The sequence below is a fragment of the Narcine bancroftii genome, chromosome 4 (assembly GCF_036971445.1).
Source record: "Narcine bancroftii isolate sNarBan1 chromosome 4, sNarBan1.hap1, whole genome shotgun sequence".
In the NCBI taxonomy this organism is placed as follows: Eukaryota; Metazoa; Chordata; class Chondrichthyes; order Torpediniformes; family Narcinidae; genus Narcine; species Narcine bancroftii.
This window is the reverse complement of record NC_091472.1, coordinates 241,577,747-241,600,173: the sequence shown is the minus strand read 5'-3', so window position 1 is coordinate 241,600,173 and position 22,427 is coordinate 241,577,747. Positions and strand designations below refer to the sequence as shown.

Genomic DNA, 22,427 nt, shown 5'->3' with positions numbered 1-22,427 from the left:
AAGTGATAGCACAAAACATATATTACACGTTGCCGTAAGGCAGACAAAGAGTCACCATTATTGTCACCCCTTACAGCGAGAGAGAAGGTAAAGCAAGAGTCTCTTCAGAGTCACTGAGTGTCTGTGAATTCACCGCCAGTGCTCGTGCAAGCTCTACAGCCTCTACTGTTTGATTCATCAGCCACCCAAGATCCAGATCCAAATTATTGACATGATCAGGAAGCCTTCAGCACCTGAAATCCTTCAGGAGTCCTTCTTGCCCTCAGCATCCTCTAGAATCCTGGCTCCAATACCTGGTTCCCATGAGGCAGTCTGCAACAATCTGTGTGCATCCCCCGACCACAAGTCGTCCACAGCCTGTGTGGATCCCTCTGCTGCTGAGCCCCTTTAGGTTCGCTGCTATGGTCATCTTCCCCATTGGATTGATTCCTCTACTTCTCCTTCTCAACTGAGGGGGGGGGGGGAGGGGTGTGTTCTTCTCGTTTCTAGTGTCTCGCAATGGTCCGCTTCTCATCAGAGTCTGTAATGCCTCTTGGCTGCTGCTTACATCAGGCACTGTCATTTTGGGCACAGACTTGCATGGTTGCAGGATTTTACTTACAAATATATGTGGCTCCTTTAATGGCCCCTTTAAAGTCTATATTGACCACCGGCATTAGGTCCTGTGAGCAGCGTTTTGTCTCTGTTTTCGCACTCATCCGGGTCTGCACCAGCATTGGCACTCCAGCAGTACTGTGCCATGTTTTTTGGCTGAAAGGGCCTGTTCCTGCACTGTCTTTAAATTAAAATTAGATTTCTTTCAAAAAGAAATCAACATTGCAGATTGGAAAAATGGAACTGTACCCAAAGAAAGAGAATTGCTATCAGTATTAGTTAATATGGAGGCCAGGAAGTTAATAGGTTTCATTGACAAGAATTTTGCAGAGAGTATGAGGGATACAAAAGAAACTATATGTCAGACTAACAATAGAGGTCAGGCAGAGAAATTTAGGAGTTATGGCCACAGGATGTGAAAGAAGAATGGGAAATAGTGGTTTTGATTGGATGTCAATCTCAGTGATAAAGAACTTATTAGGCACCTGATGTGAAGGCAGAGAAGGTAGGTGAGGATTTAAGAAGGTCAGAAGTCAACAAAAGAAGCCACTGAAACATTTCAAAGAAGGACAATATGTCAGCTGTCAATTATCAAGCACACCATCAAGTGCATGCAATATCTATTGTTTCAACTACTGTGGCAAAACAAAAACATTTCTGGAGCATACACATTACTGCAGTAATAATCAGGATGTATATAAAAAAATATCGTATGAAGCACTCACCTTTTACATGGAAACAACTAATCATGAACAAATATTCAGATTTCGATCATTGGTATAAATCAAATCTATTGTCCTGCTGAATTAAGATCAGGGAAGAGGAGGGGACAGAGAGATCTTAAAAATCATTATTGGTTTTCTCTGCATCAATAAGTATTTAAATAAATAATCAGATGAAGTTCTTTAAATAAACAATGATCTTGTCTGGAAGTCAATGCTTCATCCAAAACACCAACCAGTATAGGATACAGATCTGGCCTGTTGTCACAAAGATGTTTGAATGCCCTGTCCTTGTGAATTTTTTCCACTTCTATAACTTTACTCCTCCTTTGGCACCTGCCCTTCATTTTATTCAGTATTTAGATTAAAGATATTTATCACTACTTCTGCAGTCATGAAGAAAATCCATTTTGTATAAACCTAATTGGATGCTGATGGAAACAAAACTCTTTTCTTACCGTTTCATTGCAATAGCTAGAATGCACATAGAAGTTGCCAAGTTCCTGATGGTTATCATCCTGATTGAACAGATCCTTGAGTGTCTCTGGCTCCTGATGCTTACAGAACTACAAGCAAACAGTCACTCGTCAAAAATCTGCACATGTCGAAAATTCCAACAACTCCCATCTAACATTTAGAGTGAATGAAAAAAAATCATCTCATAAAATGATCAAACTGCAACAAGAATCCTATCACTTTTGAAACTATTCTAGTGAAAGGCAAATATTCACAGGCTAATGGACAGAAGTAACAAATTCAAAGTTACACACCTGATTCCATTTTGGTACTTCCCTGGATGTGAAGTTAAAAAACTAAGCAGAAGTCATTCAGCTAAATCCTGACTGTGAGAATTCACATTAAATCAGGGCACGTAAAAATCGGGGTTTCACTGTACTTAAAAGCTCAATGTTGATTCTGGACAATACTCTTTAAAAAATCAGGTGTTATCAAATGTTGAGCTTTAATGTAACAATACAAAGCCCAGTGATGAATGTGATTAAAGCAGAGGATCATGGCAGGTGCTCAGAAACTCAAGGTCAAGCTTGCAGATTGCATTTGGTGTCTCTAGAGCAGGAACTGAATTAAATTGTTTATTGTCATGTGCACAGATATTCAGTAAAAAAAAGCTTTGCTTTAATGCTATCCAGGTAAATCAACGCATAGAGCAAATAGTGCAACAATAAACAAATAAGCAGTGTAGAGAGTCATGTAACAATAAGTGAAATAGGATAGAGCATAGAGAAATGAAGATAAACATATTGCTGGGTGTTGATAAAAGTAAATTAAAAACAATGCATCACTTTTGCCAGTGAAAGCTTCATTTAAGAGTCTGATAACATCAGGAAAGAAACTGTCCATGAACCTTTTCATGTGGTCAAGCACATGCATCTTCTGCTTGATATAAGGGGAGAGGAGAAAATATGACCAGAGTTGATTGTTCTTTTAATATGTTGGCTTTTTTCCCAAGACAGCAGGAGGTATAAACAGAGTTGATGGAGGGGAACTTTATTTGTGTGATAACCTGAGGAGAGCAGTTCATGAAGAATGGAAATTAGAAGATAACTTGAGAATACAACAATGGCATATAGAAATGAATAAATGTATTCCATTAGAAAAAATAACATATAATTTAAGAAATAATATTACAATATTTGAACAAATATGGGAGCCATACATGAAACACAATAGAGAAAACCTACCGGGGACATCTACCACCTAAAATGACAGAAGGAGAAGGGAATGAAAAGAATTGACTCAGTGGAAATTCTTGTTTGTTTTTATTGAGTGACAACATTGTTTGACGGGTTTAATGTATCTTAGATTCTGAACTTTAAATGAATGGGAGGGGAGGTAGGGAGGGTGGGATGGGAAGAAAACGACACTATATATTTGAAAAGGAAAATGTATGTATCTTGATCAATGTGGTTTATAGTGTGAAAAATAAAAAAATAAAAAAAAAAGGAATCCAGACAACATTTTTTGTGGTGCATTTATATTATAATAACATAATTATTATAATTATAATTACCTATCTCGGCTGCACCATTTCATCAGATGCAAGATCGACAATGAGATAGACAACAGACTCGCCAAGGCAAATAGCGCCTTTGGAAGACTACACAAAAGAGTCTGGAAAAACAACCAACTGAAAAACCTCACAAAGATAAGCGTATACAGAGCCGTTGTCATACCCACACTCCTGTTCGGCTCCGAATCATGGGTCCTCTACCGGCGCCACCTACGGCTCCTAGAACGCTTCCACCAGCGTTGTCTCCGCTCCATCCTCAACATCCATTGGAGCGCTTACACCCCTAACGTCGAAGTACTCGAGATGGCAGAGGTCGACAGCATCGAGTCCACGCTGCTGAAGATCCAGCTGCGCTGGATGGGTCACGTCTCCAGAATGGAGGACCATCGCCTTCCCAAGATCGTGTTATATGGCGAGCTCTCCACTGGCCACCGTGACAGAGGTGCACCAAAGAAAAGGTAAAGAAATCTCTTGGTGCCTGCCACATTGACCACCGCCAGTGGGCTGATAACGCCTCAAACCGTGCATCTTGGCGCCTCACAGTTTGGCGGGCAGCAACCTCCTTTGAAGAAGACCGCAGAGCCCACCTCACTGACAAAAGGCAAAGGAGGAAAAACCCAACACCCAACCCCAACCAACCAATTTTCCCTTGCAACCGCTGCAATCGTGTCTGCCTGTCCCGCATCGGACTTGTCAGCCACAAACGAGCCTGCAGCTGACGTGGACTTTTTACCCTCTCCAAAAATCTTCGTCCGCGAAGCCAAGCCAAAGACATAATTACATCATATTTTAATATAATAAAATGAGAACCTTGTAAACATCATCCTGTAAAATAGTACTTTGGTAAATGCACAAAAATTGCCAAAGACACATCTGGATAAAAAAAAATGCTTCTTCATACCTGACGGTAAAGACTCAATGCAACAGGCTGATTCTGTAGTGTCATAAAAAAATCTCCTCTGTTCATCTCATTTTTAAGATGCGCCACAACAGTATACACTGAAATGAAAACATAAACAAGTTTCAACATTACTAGATCAAAGTTTTTAAACCTAACACTTCTCATCATATTTTAATTTAGGAAGTTACTTGCTCAATCGTTAGCCATCATTTCATTGCCCTGAACAATCTACTTTCATAACAATTAAGTTGGAATTAACACTACTGCACATACATAGGATTCTCATCCTACTGACTAATGGGATCAGAAACTATCCCATTTCTTGCCAGTCAATTAAAATTAACATGAATAAACACTATTAAAAAAAAAAATCAAGGTAAAACAATGTATTAACATTTTTGACCTCAAACTAACTTCAGAATGATGAACAAAGAAAAATATTGAGGCAATTTTTTTTGTGTAAAGTGCCATGCTGGTGGTGACTCTAGGGTGGATAGGTTATTTGAACCTAGGATCAAAGGCGATTTTGGGAAGAGTTCACACAAGAGACGAGAATGATACACATTTCACCTATAACCAATGCAGCCAAGAAATAGGAGCTATTCTAAAACAGAGCAGCAAACTACATCATAACTACTACCCTACCCTTTTCCAATCACCCTTCCCCAAAGCCATTTTTTTCTTTCTCATCAGTGATTAGCCCTCTTTGTGATCTACCAGGATAGGTATGAATCTGTTAATTTCCTACAAATCCAAAATGATACCTTGAAGCAGGGGTGTCAAACTCAAATTCACGGAGGGACAAAATTAAAAACTTGGACTAAGTCGAGGGCCGAACTAAATATTTATTGAAAATTTTCCACAACATCTGCATGTTTTCTCTTCTTTCAACATATGTAATGTTAAACTTTAGGATATAACTTTAGGAGGATAATGTTACAGGTCAGAAGTAGGTAGCTCAAGTTCACCCTTTGCTTGACCTGAGGGAAACATATTTGGTCCCTGTGGAGATGTAGTCAACATTCACAGGCTGTGTCCATTTTGGCCTGGATCAGCACTCAGCATTTCCTGTTCACTCCTCAGGCTCTAGGCCTCTATTCATCCTCGACCCACCATCCCTCTACCTGACCAGTCCTTTACCCAACCTCTACTCACCCCTCACTCCACTCGCTCTGCCTCTACCCACCCCATCCTATACATGCCCCTCTACTGCCTCTCCCCTCAACCTGTTCCTCCCTCTACCCGTCTCTTACCCTCAAATCACCCCTCCCCTACTCGCCCTGCCCCTCCCCTTTTACCTCTTCCCTATCCACCCCTCCTTCTACTCATCCCTCCCTCTAACTGCTCCACACACCACCATAACTTCCCCTGCCCATTACTCCTCACCTACACCCTCTGCCCACCCCTGCTTACCCACCCACTCAGGCCCAGCGCGCTGCCGATCAGCCTTTGCGGACAGCCACCATCTCTCTCTTCACGTGCAGGGCCGAATCAGCCGTCCCTGGGGTCCGCGCGGGTGCAAGCGCTGAAGGCCGTGGCGACCGGGAGAAGTGCACTCGCGCTGTGGAAGGGCCGTCCGGTGCCAGTCGCGCGGGGCTTGCGCTGCCCGGGGGCCGTGCGCAGCCTGCCATGCCCGTCGCGCCGACAGGAAATCACAGGCGCTCGCCAATCTGCCGCACCGCTCAACAGGTGGGAGAAGTGACTGGTTGTGCGGGGAGCCTTCCAACTGGCTTGCCGGCTGATGACATCGACAGACTTCTCGTGTTACAATTTCTCGTGTTACAATGGGGAAGGATGTGCAAAGAAGGGGGAGGATGGTGGGGGTGACATTACCAAAAAACAGCATCTGCTCTCGCTGCAGGGCGGGCCACCTCTAATACATTTTTGAAATGATCTTGTGGGCCAAATATAATTATATCGCGGGCCAAATTTGGCCCGCGGGCCAGAGTTTGACATGTGTGCCTTGAAGGATATGGGCATGAAGTATAGTCAACTGATTTGCTATTTACAGACTGTTACAGCACTCTCAAGCTACCTGTAGTTATGATTTAGAAATGGTGATGACAACTTTGCTAAAACGTGTTCACCACTGCTGGCCTTCTCTACCTCAGCGATAGATGGAAACCAGAAACATTTACATGGTGTCCTTCAGAACCCATCCATTAGTCTTCTGAATGGCCTAGAGGCTCTAGAAACATCCCTATAAATACTTTAATATTTTCTAGAATTTGTCTTTAAAGGCATCCCTAAAGCAATTGCCATAGATGTGTGACTAAACCAACATTCAAAAGGCATCAACATTCTCTTCAAAAGATCTCAAATCACATCTGCCCCCCACCAAATATTACAATACCAATGCAAGTTATCCAGCCGCTTGCTACAATTCTTTGTCAATGACATCATACAAAAAATATCACTAGTGTGAAATGTCCTTCCAGAATCTGCCTACGGCACCAAACAAATTCCCTCTATGAAAAATCAGCTTTGTAAACTTATACATTTTCAGATCAAAAGCAAAGAGATACATCCCCAGTCCCAGAACAAATAAAGCCAAGCAGAAGCAAATAGAAGACCCTAGCTGTTTAAAAAAAGTGAATTACACTCCACATTTGGTTGCTACCTTCCACAACTCAATAAGCCCTAAATAAGATGATGCTCCATGGAATTACAGGGATGTTATTAGACTGGATAGAAAGTTGGCTGATAGGCAGGAAAAAAAAGGGTTGAAATTAAGGGATCCTGATCAGGCAGTGTTCCGCAGGGGTCGGTCTTGGGGCCGCTTCTGTTTACAATTTATATTAATGATTTGGATTATAGAATGAATGGTTTTGTGGCCAAATTTGCAGATGACACTAAGATAAATGGCGTAGCAGGAAATGTTGAAGAAACTGTAAAGTTGCAGAAGGATGTAGACAGATTAGGAGACTGGGCAAGAATATGGCAGTTGAAATACAATGTTGAGAAGTGTTCGTTTCAACATTTTGGCAGTGGAAATAAACAGGCAGAATACTATTTGGATGGGGAGAAAATTCAATCCTCGGAGGTACAAAGAGACCTGGGCATCCTTGTGCAGAATAATCTAAAAGTTAATGCCTAGGTGGGATTGGGAGTAAAGAAGGGGAATGCTATATTAGCATTCATTTCAAGGGGTATAGTGTATAAGAGTAGAGATGTTAATGAACTCTATGGGGCACTGGTGAGATCATTTAGAGTACTGTGTACAGTTTTGGGCCCCCTATCTTAGAAAAGATGTGATGTTGTTGGAGAAGGTGTAGAGGAGATTTACTAGGATGATTCCTGGAATGCAGGGGCTGGTGTATGGGGAGCGTTTGACAGCTCTTGGGTTGTATTCGTTGGCATATAGAAGAATGAGGGAGACCTCATAGAGACATTTCAAATACTGAAAGGTTTTGATAGAGTGAATGAGAATAAGATGTTTCCTTTGATGGGTGAATCGAGGACAAGGGGTCATAGTCTTAAAATTAGAAGTTATCCAATTAAAACAGAGAGGAGGAAGAACTTCTTTAGTCAGAGGGTCACAGATCTGTGGAACTCACTGCCACACAAAGCAGTGGAGGCCAGATCACTGAGAGTATTTAAACAGGAAATGGACAAGTATCTCATTAGTAAAGGTATCAAGGGATGTGGGGAAAAGGCTGGAAATTGGAACTAGGTGTGAGCATAATTCAGCTTATTGTAGAGTCACGAAGCAGACTCAATGGGCCTAACGGCCTGCTTCTGCTCCTTTAACTTGTAAACTTATGAACTTTTTGAGTGGAGTCTGTACCAAGAGGAATACACTGTGACATATATTCAAATCAAACATTATGCAAACAAAATTTCAACTGATGGAGGGTATCTGTTAGACTTACCTATAGGGGAAGTATTCTCTCTCCCCATAAAGACTTGACTTGTGCAAATTTCACTGTCACACTGGCATTTACATTGGAATTTGAGAAAAAGGTCCAACAAAAATCAGTGGAATAATTCCCAAGATAGGGCGATGCATGAACTACATGCAGACTTTAAAAGTGTGGAGTTTTCAGTTATATCATTTGATATTAAACGAGATCAGTAAGAAAACAAGGAAAAGCATAAAATAGTACATATTTTACCATATCATTTCTCACATTTAAGATGGTTTGCATCCATTATCCCCAACAAACCACAATGGCCACTGTTAAACCATCAGCCTTAATTCCAGCAGAGTTGCATGTCAATCTATACGGACCGGTTACAACCTAATGAATCATAAGTGGTATTTGTAATTTCAAAAAGTACTCAATAAAAATGATGACTGCTATCAATATGTTTGCCTGTTTGAGGAAAGTAATCCTCTTCTTTTTCCCCCAATCTCCATTCAGCATAATTGTGATGGAAAGATGGAGGTTCCACAAATGCATGGAGAAATCTACACTGTTGCTGAACTCACCACAGACTTGTGGCAGAGTGGTGATGTTCCCAAGAGAGGGTCCAGACCCACATTCTCTCTAACCCTTAGCTTCAGATCACAGAAGGTTGGCATGAGAGATGGAGCTGCCATTTCTGTGGATAATGGTAAAAGATATTTTCTTTTGCATATCCAATGTTTATATTTTTAAGGATTATATGTGCCTTTGATCAAACTAAACTGCATTAAAAATCAATAATTAATAAATCTATATTTAATGTCTGATTATTAGAGACATTTAAATACTCTCTAAAGTCCTAACAGCCAGGAATCGACTCAACATGATTGGATATTTGTCAGGGGACAGAAGGATTGAGGTGGGTGGGGTGTAAGAACGATGGGTCATCTTGCTCATCTCCTTTAGCATCTGGGTACCATGAGCCACAGACTGGGTTCAAAACAACTTGGCACAATAACATCCATACATTCTCTCTGCCTGTTTCTTCCATATTTGGTAGAGGTTTTACTAGGATTGAAATTCATTTTGTCTCTTATCTTTTAAGATTGAATCCAGGAACTGCCAAGCATGAGAATAAAACTGCAGCATGACAAAGTTCAAGGAAGAAAATAATCTAATAGAACAGCTACCATCTTAAGACCCACTGGTTTTGCTTGTATGTATTTACCTAAATCTGTATCTCCACTTTCTATTGCTTTAAGCAATGCCAGCTGACTCCTTTTCATCTTTAATAGCAGGGGTACCTGCTCACCAGACCTTGGCTCATACTCTAGAAGCTAGAACAAAACACGTTACAATTACAATCAACATTATGACAACAGAGATTGTAATAATGTGGCTATTATGTCAAGCAAACAAACTACTTTAGGAGAAATTATTTACATCATGAAAAATTTGCAGTTACAATAATATTGCTAATGGGGCTCACCACAAGTGAAAACTGCACAGAACCTTCAGCAATATGTAGATTAGATATGAAATATCCATAAGTTATTACCTTTAGTTTACCAGTAGTTTGTACACAAAGACAATTCTTGTTTAATTTACCTTCAAAATCAATAAAATCCTGTGAAGTTTCTGAATTTGAATGGAAGACACAAACTAAACTCACCACCAAAAGGGCTTTAATCTTTCATTTTATGCAACAGTATAATTATTGAGATGAAAAATGTATTTTGTTTTCCAAGTCATATTCCTCAAAATTTTTTATTGTTTTTTGAAATTTAAATAAACAAACCAAAACATTCCCCTGATCAAACAAATCTTTATTTCTCCACTTCAAGCTCAAGTTTACCATCTAATAGTCCATATCTTTTGTAACATATGGATGTATCTTGTTCAGTGAAGGGAATATCCGGATATGAAGTGTTGTTTTACTCAATAGAACATTCAGAAACTTTCTCCCATGTTTCTCAAGATCACAGTGCACGCACACACAAAACACATCTTCTATCTATTTCTGAATCTGGTATGACGTGTGATAGAGTATATAGATATGTTTTTGGGAGATAAATTGGGGCAGGTTTTAATGTTGGTCAATTATAAACACTTTAAAATAGATCTTATTTAAAATATTGGAGCTCTGCCCCATGTCGGGGCCAACAGTCTTTGCAAGAGCTTTGGAGGGTGCCCAAGAGACTTCATTAATGGATTGTTGTTTACAAAAAGGCAACAGATGAAAGAGCTTGTCGGAGCCACCTTCTGTCTAGAAAAGAACTTGCTGTTCTAAGAGGGTCATGTGGTTTTGCAAGCAGAGAAAGTCAAACAGGCTTTTTCTCAGAAAGAGAGAGGGAGAGGGAGAGGGAGAGGGAGGGAGAGAGAGAGAGAGAGAGACACACACACACACACATAAGATCACTTGTACAATGTTACAGTCAGCAACAGCAGCTGGGACTGGAACAGGACAAGCTAGCAAGCTTGTGGAAAACCCCATTCGGAAGACGGGTTCTTATTTCAGCCTGATCAAAGCCCCTGCAAGAGAAGAGGTCTGGCTGTCTAATGTTTCACTTGGAATAAGGGAAACAAAAAAGGAACTCTGTGGTGACCTGAAAGAAGAGGTCATCATCTGGAGAACCCTGAAGGGGCAAGTTTTGTCTGCTTAAAAAGAACTCAGTTGTGGATGTCCTGGAACAACAAATCTCTCTCTAAACCAACAAGAAACTGACAAGAACCTTCTTGAGCAGTAACCATTTACCTTTCAAGCACCAAAGCCTGGTGAACTTTATAAATGTTAAATTCTGTGCACAGTCTAAGAATTGTCTACAACCAGTGAATTTGGAGGAGTGAGAAGTGAGATTGGTTTGGGAAACCAAAGAACTTTTCTGAACTTACACCCACATCACACGCATGTTCACAAAGGATTAGAAGGGGTTAAGTTAGGTTAGTTAAGTTAAAGTGTGATTCTGTTTTCATGCTTAAAGATAATTTAACGCAACTTTGGATTAATTAACCATTTGTCTTGGTGAATATCTATTGCTGCTGGGTTTTGAGGTCCTCTGGGCTCTTAACATAAAAAAATTAATTTCTTCTTAGTCATTAGGATCAAGTTTCTTATTTTGAGGGTACTAACCTCTTCATCTAAAAGAAATTAACGTTGAAAGCATGTGTGAACTCAGTGCAGTATGCAACATATGATCAATGTTGAAAGCATGTGTGAACTCGATGCAGTACGCAACATATGATCAATGTTGAAAGCATGTGTGAACTCGATGCAGTACGCAACATATGATCAATGTTGAAAGCATGTGTGAACTCGATGCAGTACGCAACATATGATCAATGTTGAAAGCATGTGTGAACTCGATGCAGTACGCAACATATGATTAATGTTGAAAGCATGTGTGAAATCGATGCAGTACGCAACATATGATTTTTCAATCTCACTTATATCCACTTGCTTCAAAACAATATCACTATTGAGATTGGAAAATTCAAGAGACTCCAGATGCTTTTGACTGGTGTGAAAATACAAAGTGCAGTAGGAACTCAGTGGGTCAGCCAGCATCTGTAGTGGCACATGAAAAGTTGATATTTTGAGTCATCGGGACTAGAGCATAGAGGAGAGATAGCAGTATAAGGAGGTGAGAGGGAAGAGTGAGATGAATTAAGTGAGAAGGTCCATTTAGGAGACAAAGGTTAGAGGCCGAAGGAGACAAAGGGGGACAGAGAAAAAAAAATGGGCAGATGGAGACAAATGCAGAAAGGAGTTGACAGTAGAAACAGAAGCTGGTCAGGGAATTCGTGAGGAGATAGAAGGCTGCAGATGCTGGAATCTGACAAGTCAGGAAAGGTAGGAAGGCGATCGGTGGAATCACATAAGGGAGGGATAACGGCAGATGGAACTAGATTGGGAGGGGGTTTAAAATAGGAAATCAGGAAAATAGAGTAGAGAGAAAAGAGCACAGGGAGTATGGGTTACCTGGAAGTGGAAACATCAGTGTTCAAATCAGTGGATAGTAGATTATCCAAAGAGAATACAAGGTACTTTTTCTCTAGTGTTGTTTAGCCTTGCCCTGACATTGGAGAAGGTCAAGGGCTGACAGAGAGCACAGAAAAAGAGACCCTTGATCCTCATCTTTTACTCTACACATCCAGGTATCATCTGTCATCATTTCCACCTGGAGCAATAGGATTCCACCACCAATCACTTCTTCCCACCATCCCTGTTATCTGATTCTATTTATCATCCTTATCAGATCCATCATCTGCAGCAGCTGGTCTCTCCACGTCACCCTTCCAGTCTCCATCTCTATCTGCCCCCTTTTTCCTTGTGTCTTCACTTTTCGTCCACCATGCCCCTCTCCCCAGTAACCCCATCTGCCCATCACACCTCTCTGATTGGTTCCACCTATAATCTGTCAGTCTAGCCTCGCTCCTCCTTCTCACCTCCTTATACCTGTTCTCTCCCACCTCTACATTCTCAGTTTTCTTTCAGGGTTACAACCCTAAATTCAACTATCCCTTTGCCTCCACAAATACTGCCAACCTGCTGAGATTATCAAGCAGTTTGTCTTCTCACTTTTGTTATTAAAGTTTAACCAAACCTGACTAGACTCAAGCTGAACTTGAAAGATAGTAGTTACACAGAATAAACCACGGATGGATAAAGCCTAACAACTTGATCAGAAAATCATCACTTGGGGAAAGAAAATCACAAGCATTAATGGATACTGAGAAGTGATATAATGTAATAGTAATAGAGTTAAACAAGAAACTGCAGATGCTGGAGTCAAGTGCAATACACTAATGTGCTGGCAAATCACGCAGCATTCATAGGCCAGATACATTGGTTACCCTTTACTTCTCATGGATGCTGCGTGACCTGCTGAGTTTCTCCAGCACATTTATGCCACAGAGCTACATTGCTGATGCCACATATAAATTTTTCACTTTTGGTAATATTTTGTCAGGATTACATTAATTTACATAAAACAGCTTTTCAATCAAGCTTCCTTTCTCTTTATTTGGTCATCATTGATTTGGCTTATATTGTTTCATTATCATCATTAAGTAAATGCCTGACATCAATTTTTTTTTTTTTTACCCACCCTGCAGCTTGCTCTAAAATAAAACGGCATCACATGAGGATGTTGAAATCATTTTGAGTTCACTTTTATAGACTTTATCACAATATAAAAGAAATAAAAGAGGGCCGAGTTTTACTCACCTTTATTGCTAGCTCTGTTCTGCCACAATCATAAGCTTTGCCAGCAATTTCAGAGTAGGAAATCCCAGGAGTGTCCCCAAGTTTGTGGTTGATTGCACGAGCAATGCTATCATCAGGCTCTTCCTTCTGTTGGACCTGTAGATAAAAGATGGTAATTATCACTAAATGGAAAATTCTTTGCCTACTCATTTTCAAAGTTGGGGTGGGTAGGGGAGTTCCATGGCTATGGGCAACTGAAGGAGAGCTAAACTAATTTTAAACGACAGGTACACTGAATTGAATGGCTCTATTTTGTGATTCTGCATTGATTCTATAATCAAAACTAAAAAGGCGCAAAGAATTTAAAAAAGTAGAAGCAATTCAATATCTTGAATATCACATCAAAAAATTAATTGTATCCTTTTTAATCAATGATAATCCCTCTTAGAAATTACATCTCCTATCTGTGAGGGCAGAACTAGGTTGGCTGCAAAATAGTTCTTCTTCCTAAGAAAGTGAAGCTATGGAACAATTACAGACTCGTGTGTAAAAGCTGGGCATGCTATTATACAAACTGGGAGGTAGGGTAAAATCACCTTCAAAACCCAAAGGGAACAAATGGGATTCCAATCTGGAAAAATGTGATTAATAAATCACAACTTCCTGGGGCAGGGTGGATGAAGCCTACCATTTCATGTGGTTTCCTTATATTCCCATGTTGATGGCATGGAAAAAAGATATATTTTTGGTTCTAGTCTATCAAAAGAACAGAAAATATGCACAAACAAGAAGCTCTGCTGATGCTGGGGTCAAGTGCAATAAATAAATGTGCTGGAGAAACTTTGCAGTACCCCAAAAATCAATCATAAATCTGGGATACAAAATCTGATCGGCTCAGTTTTTCCCAATATTTTCCACTTTTCTTATATAAATAGGAATAATTAGTCAGGTAACGGAGTCAAAAAGATTTCTACCCAACCACTGGTCTGTTAAATTAGCTAGTTTCGGTATGCTAAAGGAGGAAATAATGAAAAAAAAAATACTGGTACACACAATAAATGCACACACACACACAAAAGCAATGATAAAGATTAGCCGAGATGGTGTTATATTTAAAATAACATTTAATATTTTAAATTATTAATCAATAATTATACCACACCTAATCTATTTTAACTAACTTATCAAAACTTTGCTACATTTATATACAATTATCAAACTTAAACTTTAACTCTGCACGAATATATCGGTGGGTGTGTGTGTGTGTGGGGAACACCCCAAGCCACTACAGCTCAAGGCTCAATTCTTTTTTTAAAATTTTTAATGACATTGTTTAATGGGCTTATTGTATATGTTGAACATTTAATGGGTTTGGAGGGGGGTGGGAAGGAGGGAGGGAAGGGAGGAGGGAAAAAGGGGAGAAAATGACACTATGTATATTCAAGAGGGAAATGTTGGTGTGTATTTTGATTAATATGGTTCATAGTGTGAAAAATTTTTTTAAATTAAAAAAAAATTTTGGTAATTTGTTTCTTTTTCCTTTCTACGTGAATCTTCTTCCAAATGTTGAGTGAATGGTGCAGTACTGGTGAACTTCTATATTGCACCAGTTTTTCATTCCACTTATAAAGTATATGTTCTGGTACCTTCTCCCCTATTTTATCCAGCTCTAGCTTGGTCCAATCTGGTTTTTCCCTTGTTTGATAAAAATCTGATAGATATCTTACTTGTGCTGCTCTATAATAATGCTCTATAATAATTTTTAAAGTTTGGTAGCTGCAAACCACCTTCTTTGTACCATTCTGTTAATTTATCTAGCGCTATCCTCTGTTTCCCCCATTTCCATTAGAATTTCCTTATTATTTTCTTTAGCTCCTTGAAGAATTTCTCCGTTAGGTGAATTGGTAACAATTGAAATAGGTATTGTATCCTTGGGAAGATATTCATTTTAATGCAATTTACCCTTCCTATCAGTGTTAGTGGTAAATCTTTCCAATGTTCTAAGTCTGATCTTGTAATTTCTTCATTAATGGCTGATAATTTAATTTGTATAGATGGCCTAGATTATTATCTAGTCTAATACTTAGGTATTGGATTGCTTGTGTTTTCCATTTAAATGGTGATTCTTTTCTAAACTCTGTGTAATCCGCATTATTCATTGGCATCGCTTCACTTTTATTTTCATTGATCTTGTACCCCGATATTTCTCCATATCCCTTCAATTTCTTATGTAATTCTTTTATTGATATTTATGGTTCTGTTAAGTATGCTATGATGTCATCTGCAAATAAACTGATTTTATATTCCTTCTCTAAGGCTCAATTCTTGAAAGGCAGTTCCAAGTTCAGAAATTCAGTGATTATACTGAAAAACCTCACAAAGATTAGCGTATACAGAGCCGTTGTCATATCCACACTCCTGTTCGGCTCCGAATCATGGGTCCTCTACCGGCATCACCTACGGCTCCTAGAACGCTTCCACCAGCGTTGTCTCCGCTCCATCCTCAACATTCATTGGAGCGACTTCATCCCTAACATCGAAGTACTGGAGATGGCAGAGGCCGACAGCATCAAATCCACGCTGCTGAAGATCCAACTGCGCTGACTAGGTCACGTCTCCAGAATGGAGGACCATCGCCTTCCCAAGATCGTGTTATATGGCGAACTCTCCACTGGCCACCGTGACAGAGGTGCACCAAAGAAGAGGTACAAGGACTGCCTAAAGAAATCTCTTGGTGCCTGCCACATTGACCACCGCCAGTGGGCTGATATTGCCTCAAACCGTGAATCCTGGCGCCTCACAGTTCGGCGGGCAGCAACCTCCTTTGAAGAAGACCGCAGAGCCCACCTCACTGACAAAAGACAAAGGAGGAAAAACCCAACACCTAACCCCAACCAACCAATTTTCCCTTGCAACCGCTGCAACCGTGTCTGCCTGTTCCGCATCGGACTTGTCAGCCACAAACGAGCCTGCAGCTGACGTGGACATTGCCCCTCCATAAATCTTCATCTGCGAAGCCAAGCCAAAGAAAGAATATATGTATATATATATAGATATATATATATATCTATATATATATGTGACAGAGTATTTAGAGGTGGTTTGGGAGGAATTGTTAGAGCAGCTTGCACACACACATTTTAAAAACACAGAATATTTGCAGGACTTTTGCAGTATGAAGCTAAAAAGCAAAGAGCAGAGGCTGAGAGACAGAGGAAATATGAGGCAGACGAAGCAGAAAAACATAGGAAATATGAGTTAGAGGTAGCTGAAAGAATGAGGAAATTAAAAGGGACAGACAGTTTCAATAAGAGAAGTTAAGAATGGAGATAGAGAAAGGTACGAGAACTGAGGCTGTAACTCCTGGGGAGAGGTTTTTGGCTAGTAGAGAGGTAAATCTAGTGCCTCCTTTTGATAAGGGGGTATATAGATACATATTTTCATCTTTTTGAAAAGGTTGCTGAGAGCTCAAGATGGTCAAAAGAAAACGACCTCTTATGCTTCAAAGTGTATTGAAAGGAAAAGGACAAGGAGCTTGACTACAGAGCAAGTGGCAAATTATGATACTGTTAAACAAGCAGTTTTGAAAGCTTATGAGTTGGTTCCAGAAGCATAGAGGCAAAAATGTGGGAGTTTGATAAAAACATGGAATCAATCTTGTATGGATTTTGCTCTGAAGAAATCTGTGTTTTGACCGGTGGTGCGCCTCAAAAGGAATAAACAATGATTTTGACAGATTGAGAGAATTAATATTAATAGAGGAAATTAAAAGGTGTGTCCCAAAGGAGATTAAGTTATACTTGGATGAGGGAGACGTGGGGACGTGGCAACAGGCGGCTAGATTAGCAGTCGAATTTGCTCTGATTCACAAAAGTACATTCCAGAATAATAGACATTTTCAGAGAGCTAATGTGGAACAGATTAATAAACCGGTTCATAAGATTAGTATGGAGCAGGGTAGTAGGCCTGAAATAAAGTCTGGAGAAAATGTTAAAAGAAAAAATGAAGGAAAGGTAGGAAAGGACAGAACTCCTGCATTTATATGTAATTTTTGTAAGAAACCTGGTCATATGATTGCAAATTGTCTAGTCTTGAAAAAGAGAGAAAAACAGGTTTTACCAGAAGCATGTATTCAAACAGTGGAATTTAAGGAGAGCAGAGGTGTCAAACCTGGTAAGGAGGTCATGGATGTTTTCAAGCCTTTTGTGTCATAGGGCTTTATCTCAATAAAGGAGGGAGAACCACAGGTTCCAGTTAAAATTCTTAGAGATACTGCGGCTGCTCAGTCATTGCTGTTGGGAAATGTTTTTAACTGTGGAGCAAAGGACTGACACAGGGGAGACAACTTTGATTAAAGGTGTTGGAGGTGAGGTAGAGTCAATATCGCTTCACAAGGTTGTGCTGAATTCAGAATTAATCAAAGGACCTGTTGTAGTAGTAGGTGTAATTCCAAAGTTACCATGTAGTGTGTCTCATTTTTGTTGGGGAATGATTTGGCAAAGGATAAAGTTGGGTCAGTTTTAAGACTAACAAATCGGCCTAGTAAGGATGTGGTTAGAGAGGATGGTGAGATCTATCCTGCATGTGCGGTAACTAGGTCTGTGACTAAGAAAATGATGACAGCTGAAGAAAATCCAGTTGATAGAGATTTTCCCAGTACTTCTGAAGTACTTTTGAAAGAGCAGGATCATTGTGAGAGTGAGGATTTCTCTGTTAAAGAAAGAGTTAATTCAGCAACAGAAAATAGATGCAGATCTTGTTAGCTTAAGAGAGAAAGCAGACGTGGACACACCCCTCTATAAATCTTCGTCCGCGAAGCCAAGCCAAAGAAAGAAGAGAGAAAGCAGTAACTGAACAGAAGACTAAAGAAATGGCTTGTGGATATGACTTGGAGGGTGAATTGTTAATAAAACCTTATTACGAGAATAGGGGTAGTGGAGAACAATCTGTATCAGAGGTGTTGGCTGTTGACAGAGTGGAGGAAGTGGTGGATCATAAGATTATGGAAACAGAATCTTGTGAGGGTAACCTTAAAGAAATTATGGTTCCTGTGCGCCTGTCTAACTCAACAATTTTGGAAAAGTTAGGCCATCTTAAGTTACAAGAGCAGATGCAGTTGAAAGAAATAATTTTGAAATAGACAAATTTGTTCCCTGATGTTCCAAAAAGGACATCAGTGATTTACCATGATGTAGATGTTGGAGAAGCAAATCCCATAAAACAGCACCCATATAGAATAAACATTCAAAAGAGTAAAATCATAGATCAGGAGGTGGAATATATGTTGAGGAATGACATAATTAGATCTTCGAACTCAGATTGGAGTTTTCCTTGTGTTCTGGTACCAAAACCAGATGGAACTGTTAAGTTCTGTACGGATTATAGGAAGGTTAATTCAGTAACTAAAACAGATGCTTATCCTATTCCAAAAATAGACGAGTTTTGATAAAATTGGGAAAGCTAAATTTCTTACCAAGTTGGATTTGTTGAAGGGTTACTGGTGCGTGCCTTTAACAGAGAGGAAAGAGTATTTCAGTTTTTGTAACTCCATGCGGTTTATACGAGTATAATGTGTTACCTTTTGGCATGAAAAATGCCCCTGCAACATTCCAAAGGATCATTAATTTGGTAATCCAAGGGTTGACACATACAGATGCTTATATTAATGACTTGGTCACAAAAGTGACAAATGGAAAGAACATCTAAGGGAATTGGACAAATTGTTTGCAAGATTATCCAAAGCAAACTTAACTGTTAATTTAGCAAAAAGTGAATTTGCAAATGCTACTGTGACATTTTTGGGTCATGTAGTTGGTCCTGGCAAAGTTGCACCTATTTAAGCTAAGGTGAAGGCAATGTCTGAATTTCCTATTCCCAATGGCAAGAAAGCAGTGAGAAGATTTTTAGGAATGGCAGGATATTATAGGAAATTTTTCAGAAATTTTGCTGAGGTTGCTCTTCCTTTAACCAATCTTTTGAAGAAAGGGGAGAAATTTGTGTGGACTAAAGTTTGTCAGACATCTTTGGAAAATTTAAAGGAATTTCTATGCCATGACCCTGTTTTAAAATCTCCTGATTTTGACAGACTATTTTCTTTAGCAGTGGATGCCAGTGATGGGGCAGCATGTGCAGTTTTATTTTTTTTAAAATTTTCAAAAAAATTCAACATTCATCAAAGGAACTATTCCACTATTGAGAAGGAACTGTTAGCTATCATATTTGCTCTGCAGAATTTTGACATGCATCTTGGTACCTCTCTTGAACCAATTGTTATATTCACTGACCACAATCCTCTGGTGTTTTTGAATAAAATGAAAAATAGAAACATAAGATTGTTAAACTGGAGTTTGATATTATAAGAATATGATCTGCAAGTTAACCATATCAGAGGTGTAAATAATGTGATTGCCGATTGTTTGTCATGATGTTAAAATTGATCGTGTATATAAATACTTTAAAAATTGAATTACTTTACTATAACATGTTATATATTGTGTATTGTTCTCTCTTTAGTGATTTTAAGACAGTTTAGTTAAAATTCCCTTTAAAGGGGGAAGATGAGAGAGTATTTAGAATTTTTAGAGCAGCTTGCCACACACATTTTAAAACACAGAATATTTGCAGGACTTTTCCAGAATGCTTTTTGCAGGAGGCAACAAAGTATCGACTGCAGCTTGCCTGGGAGAGCATGTGATCTTTGCAAGCAGAGGGGAACAATTTTGCTCTCAGAGAGGGAGAGTGTGAAACAAAGAGGAGAGACACAGAAATCAGTTGCTGAAGGACAAGCTGGCAAACTTTGGAAGGCTGCCTGGTCAACGGAAAAGACTGGCAGTCTGAAAGGTGACCTGAAAGAAAGAGGATCATCTGGAGAACCCTGAAGGAGGCAAGTTTCGTCAGCAAGACTGATTTAGAAGGAATCAGTTGTGGATGTCCTGGAAAAGGAACCTCTCTCTGAAAAACAGCAAGAACCTTCCTGAGTGGTTACCATTTGCCTGTTAAGCACCAAAGACTGGTGAACTTTGTTAATGCTAACTTCTGTGCACAGTACAAGAATTGTCTACAACCAGTGAGAATGGACTGTGATCCAAATAACTTTTCTAATCTTAAATATACATTACACACACCCATGCTTAGTATTAGAGGAGGGATGAAGTAGTTAGGTAGGTTAAGTAATAAGTTAGAGTTTAATTCTGTTTTCTTGTTCAAAAATGATTAAAAAGAACTTATGTTTAAGTAACCCTGTGTTGTGGTGCTGGTTTTTGAGGTCCTCTGGACTCCGTAACCGCCCGCCCGCCCGCCCGCCCGCCCGCCCGCCCGCCCGCCCGCCCGCCCGCCCGCCCGCCCGCCCGCACATAATGGAGGGATGCAAATAAAATTACTAAATTGCATTCTTAATCACAAGTGGAATGTCCTCGTACACAACCAGTAGCGTGACCTTGAGTTTCAATGATCCCAATGATTAGATGTCAATTAATGTTGTCTATCCAAGGCCAGGCAATTAAAAAAAGATCAACCTTGTGAAGTCGTAGGGACTACAAAGTTTCCGAAGAAACTTAGAGGGTCACATAGCAACTGCACAAAGTAAAGGGTAAACAACATTTCGGGCCTGAGCCCTTCATCGAGGTGAGTAAAAAGCAGGCAAGTGCCTGAATAAAAGAGTGGGGGGGGGGGGAGAAGGAGAAGAGGTAGGAAGGGGCAGGAGTACAGGGTAGCAGGTAAGAGGTCAGATGGGTGAAAAGGTAGAAGAGAAAAAAACTGAGAAGTGCTGGTGTAGGGGATTAGGGAACTTGTATGTTTTTTTTTAAACTTTATTTATTCATTCAAAATACAGATAGTAAATAACATATACAACAATAAACCAAAAACATGAACGTGTAGAAAAAAAAAGAAAAAAAGAGAGAAACCCCCCCCCCCCTCATAAAGAAAGAAAAAAAAATTAAGGAAAAATTAAACAGACATATTAAAATCTAATCAACATCAATCAAAATGTAAATATTCTGAACAACCACTTGCTAATAAAAAAGCTATAGTTATCACACGAGACATGTAATTTTTTCCATTATTAAACAGTATGTCCTCTCATTATGCCATCTATTAATATCAATCATATTGCATCTTTCCACATACTAACAATACATTTTTTCTCTACAAATAATTCTAAATATACAAAAACAAATTGAAATTTATCTAATCCCAAACCTTTCAGAGGTTGCAAACTGCCCAATAAAGATACTATCAGTTCTAAAGGTATTTCAGTCTTATACAGATTTGGATTTATCCCAACCCTTTTTATCCATACCATCCTATAATATTTAATACATAAATAAAATATAACCCTTCTCTAATACCTTCATAAGAAAAGTCTCAAATTTAGTCGTTTCAGGTAAAATCATATCGCTACCAAACACACATTTTACCAAAGATCAAATTTAAAAATAAAGAAACAAAGAATTCTTATCGATACCATAGCTGTCCCTCATCGTTACGCTTAATCGAACTGTTTAAACCTCAGCATTAAAAGTAGCAAACCTCAACTTTAACATATCTACTAATATTACTAAAGACCAATAATATCTTTATATAAAAACTCAAATCATCGTATATAGGCCCTCCAATAGGAGAAAAAAAAATCACAAAATAAAAGCTAGATAAAATGAAAATTAAAGAAAAATTAACAAAACCCCCGCCAAAAAAAAAACTGCCAAAAGGTAGTAATCCCTAAACAAAATTTGGGTGTGGATCACCCACCAGTGGCTGATGACTAATAGAACCTAGAACAAATCTCTTCCTCCCCAGCCGAACAAAAAAAATCTCGAAATATCATAATAACATAAAAAGTAAAATATGAATAAGAAGATTCTGCTATTCCTCCAAGAGGTTCCAAACTCAGAGATCTCATTTCAAAAGAAGTTGGACTCTTTCCATTTCCGTTTCTCCCATTTCAACCATTTCTTCTTTTTCCAGAACAACCAGATTTTTCTTTAGGAGACAAAGGTGGACGACGTCTTTGTCCTCTTATATCTGGCAATGAATCAGCAAAAATTATTGCTTCTTGATCATCCTCAAAAAACCGAGATTGATAGTCTCCATGAAACTCCTTCAACACTGCCGGATAGCGAAAAGTACA

General features: G+C 39.3%; 1 protein-coding gene across 1 annotated transcript in view; it reads right to left on the bottom strand.

Moving 5' to 3' along the window:
- The window catches only part of vps16 (VPS16 core subunit of CORVET and HOPS complexes), an 86,651-nt gene that overhangs the window by 12,880 nt on the left and 51,344 nt on the right, over nucleotides 1–22,427 (bottom strand). The window contains exons 16-19 of the mRNA XM_069934500.1: nucleotides 13,322–13,456; nucleotides 9,323–9,431; nucleotides 4,247–4,344; nucleotides 1,775–1,882 (exon numbers count right to left, since the gene is read on the bottom strand). Of these exons, the coding sequence (XP_069790601.1) occupies nucleotides 1,775–1,882; nucleotides 4,247–4,344; nucleotides 9,323–9,431; nucleotides 13,322–13,456 (450 nt within the window). The remainder of the gene's footprint in view (nucleotides 1–1,774; nucleotides 1,883–4,246; nucleotides 4,345–9,322; nucleotides 9,432–13,321; nucleotides 13,457–22,427) is intronic.